Source organism: Miscanthus floridulus, chromosome 17, assembly GCF_019320115.1.
Source record: "Miscanthus floridulus cultivar M001 chromosome 17, ASM1932011v1, whole genome shotgun sequence".
NCBI lineage: Eukaryota > Viridiplantae > Streptophyta > Magnoliopsida > Poales > Poaceae > Miscanthus > Miscanthus floridulus.
In genome coordinates, this window is record NC_089596.1 from 41,513,242 (window position 1) to 41,515,586 (window position 2,345).

Here is a 2,345-nt window from a genome sequence, read left to right on the forward strand (position 1 = left end):
ACCTAGGCGCTAGAGACGGCGAAGAGGAGTACATTGAAGACGGTGCCTTCGACCCTGATGACGTGTACTAGGCTTGTGCTACCCCCGGTCGACATTCCTATGAAGATGGGGTCCTTTGCACTAGAGTTTGAATAAAGTTTATATAATTTTGTTTCAGACCCACGGGTCATTTGTAATGAAGTTTAAGTTTTTAAGTTTTGAACAATGCAGTGATACTATCATGATGTCGTTATATGTATGAATAATTGATCCTGACATACATATGATGTGCACTCGATTTTGTCCTTAAAATTGGGTGTGACAAAGTGGTATCAAAGCTATTGTTAACCATAGGATGCTAGCCTAGGTAGACATGATGGTTTTATAAAACTAGTTTGATAAAAAGTTTTCTTGTCCTCAATTTCTCTTACTTCCTTGATGCTCAATTTAAAAGTTTTGGTCCAAAATAGGCTCCTCTGTTCATAAGGTGCATCCCTATGTGTGGAACGCTAGTCCATTGTGTGATTTGGTGCATGTGCAAATGAATGGTTTGGATCTTTGTAATGATTGTTGGTGTGTTGTTAGCCATAAGACTACAATGACATCATTTGTTTACCAGTTTTATTTTATAGTTAGTCGGGGTTATCTTTCTATCCTATCTCACTCTTGTCCATGATCATATCAGATGGTGAACACCAGGAGAGGTAGTGGCTCTAGAGGCAATGATCCAAACAATAACCCCCTAGGCAATGATCCCAACAACCCCGCAAACCCTCCACCGCTAGTTTATGATCTAGTTCAAATGGCGGCTATGCAAAATTAGATGATGCAGACCATGGCATAGATGATGACTGCTCTACAATAGATGGCTCAACCCAATCCCGCTCCACTACCTCCACCACCTCGCCAGGAAGACACTCTTAGGAGGTTCATGATGACTCAGCCTCCAATCTTCAAGCATGCTGTGGAGCCAATGGATGCAGATGATTGGCTCCAGACCATTGAGAGCAAGTTGGAGACTGCTCATTGTGTGGGTCATGATCGAGTTCTATATGCCGCTCATCAACTGCAAGGTCAGGCCAAAGATTGGTGGCCTGCCTACACTGCTGCTCATCCAAATGGTCAAGCTATCACTTGGCAGGAGTTCTGTCAGAGTTTTCATTCTCATTATGTGCCTTCTAGTGAAATCAAGGTGAAGAGCAAGGAGTTTCTAGAACTCAAGCAAGGCTCAATGTCAGTTCGTGAATATCTCACTAAGTTCACGCAGTTGTCTCGTTATGCCTCCAGCGATGTCGACACTGATGAGAAGAAGCAAGACTATTTTAGAGATGGTTTGAACCCTGGGATTTGCTATGCTCTATCCTCCAATGAGTATGACACCTTCCAGAAGCTGGTTGACAAGGCCTTTACTATTGAGAGAGAAAGGAAAGTTCTTGAGGCTGATCGCAAGAGGAAGATGGCTTTTCAGGGTCAGTCTTCTGGTAGTAACAATCGCCCCCGCTTCAACCAACCTAGGCATGTTGTGCGCTAGGGAGGTCAGTATCAACAGCAACAACAACAATGAAACTTCAACCAGGGATCTGGTCAGTACAAGTAGCAGACATCAACTCAGCAGCAGCAACACTAGATGGTTCCGACCTAGCAGCAGAACCACCCAGCTCAAGGGACTAGCAACCTTGGTCCTTGTTTTAAATGTCATCAGATGGGGCATCTTGCCAATCAGTGCTTGTTGAAACTGCAAGACCAACTAATAGCTCAGAATGGGAACTAGAATTGTAATGGTGGACAACCTCAGCAGCAAGCTTGACAAAATTACAGTCAGGGCAAGGTTAATCATATCGCTATGGAATCAGCTCAACAAGCCCCGTATGTTCTGATTGGTATGTTCTCTATCAACTCCAACCCTATTACCATATTGTTTGATTCTGGAGCTTCACATTCATTTATATCAACACGATGCGTAGCACGATACAACATGCCTATGATTTTGATGAAAAATAATTTATTAGTTGCTTCTCCTGGAGGAGAAATGATATCAAGGCATGTATGCCCAAGACTAAGTATAAACATAAGGGGGGTAGAGTTTCTTTCCAACCTCATTGTTCTAGACTCCAAAGGAATTGATGTAATTCTAGGAATGAATTGGTTAACCAAGTACCAAGGGGTGATTGATTGTGCTCAGAGATTGATAAAGATGAAGCACACAGATGGAACTAAGGTTGAATATCAAGTATGGTCAGAACAAATCAGTGATGAAAGGATCAAGATGCCCAAGAGGGGGTTGAATTGGGCTAATTCTAAATTTCTTTACAATAATTAAGTCCTACGGTTAGCCCAATTAACCCCTTGTGCCTAGAAAGTGATTC

At 42.6% G+C, this 2,345-nt stretch overlaps 1 protein-coding gene across 1 annotated transcript; it reads left to right on the top strand.

The window, feature by feature from the left end:
• The first annotated feature begins 952 nt into the window (after nt 1-952).
• Nucleotides 953-1,510, top strand: LOC136515577 (uncharacterized). Its single transcript, XM_066509127.1, has one exon. It carries the CDS (start codon nt 953-955, stop codon nt 1,508-1,510), a length of 558 nt encoding a protein of 185 aa, XP_066365224.1.
• Nucleotides 1,511-2,345: the final 835 nt, after the last annotated feature.

Coding starts and splice junctions, on each gene's coding strand:
- LOC136515577 (XM_066509127.1), top strand. CDS start 953: ATGGATGCAGATGATTGGCTCCAGACCATTGAGAGCAAGTTGGAGACT.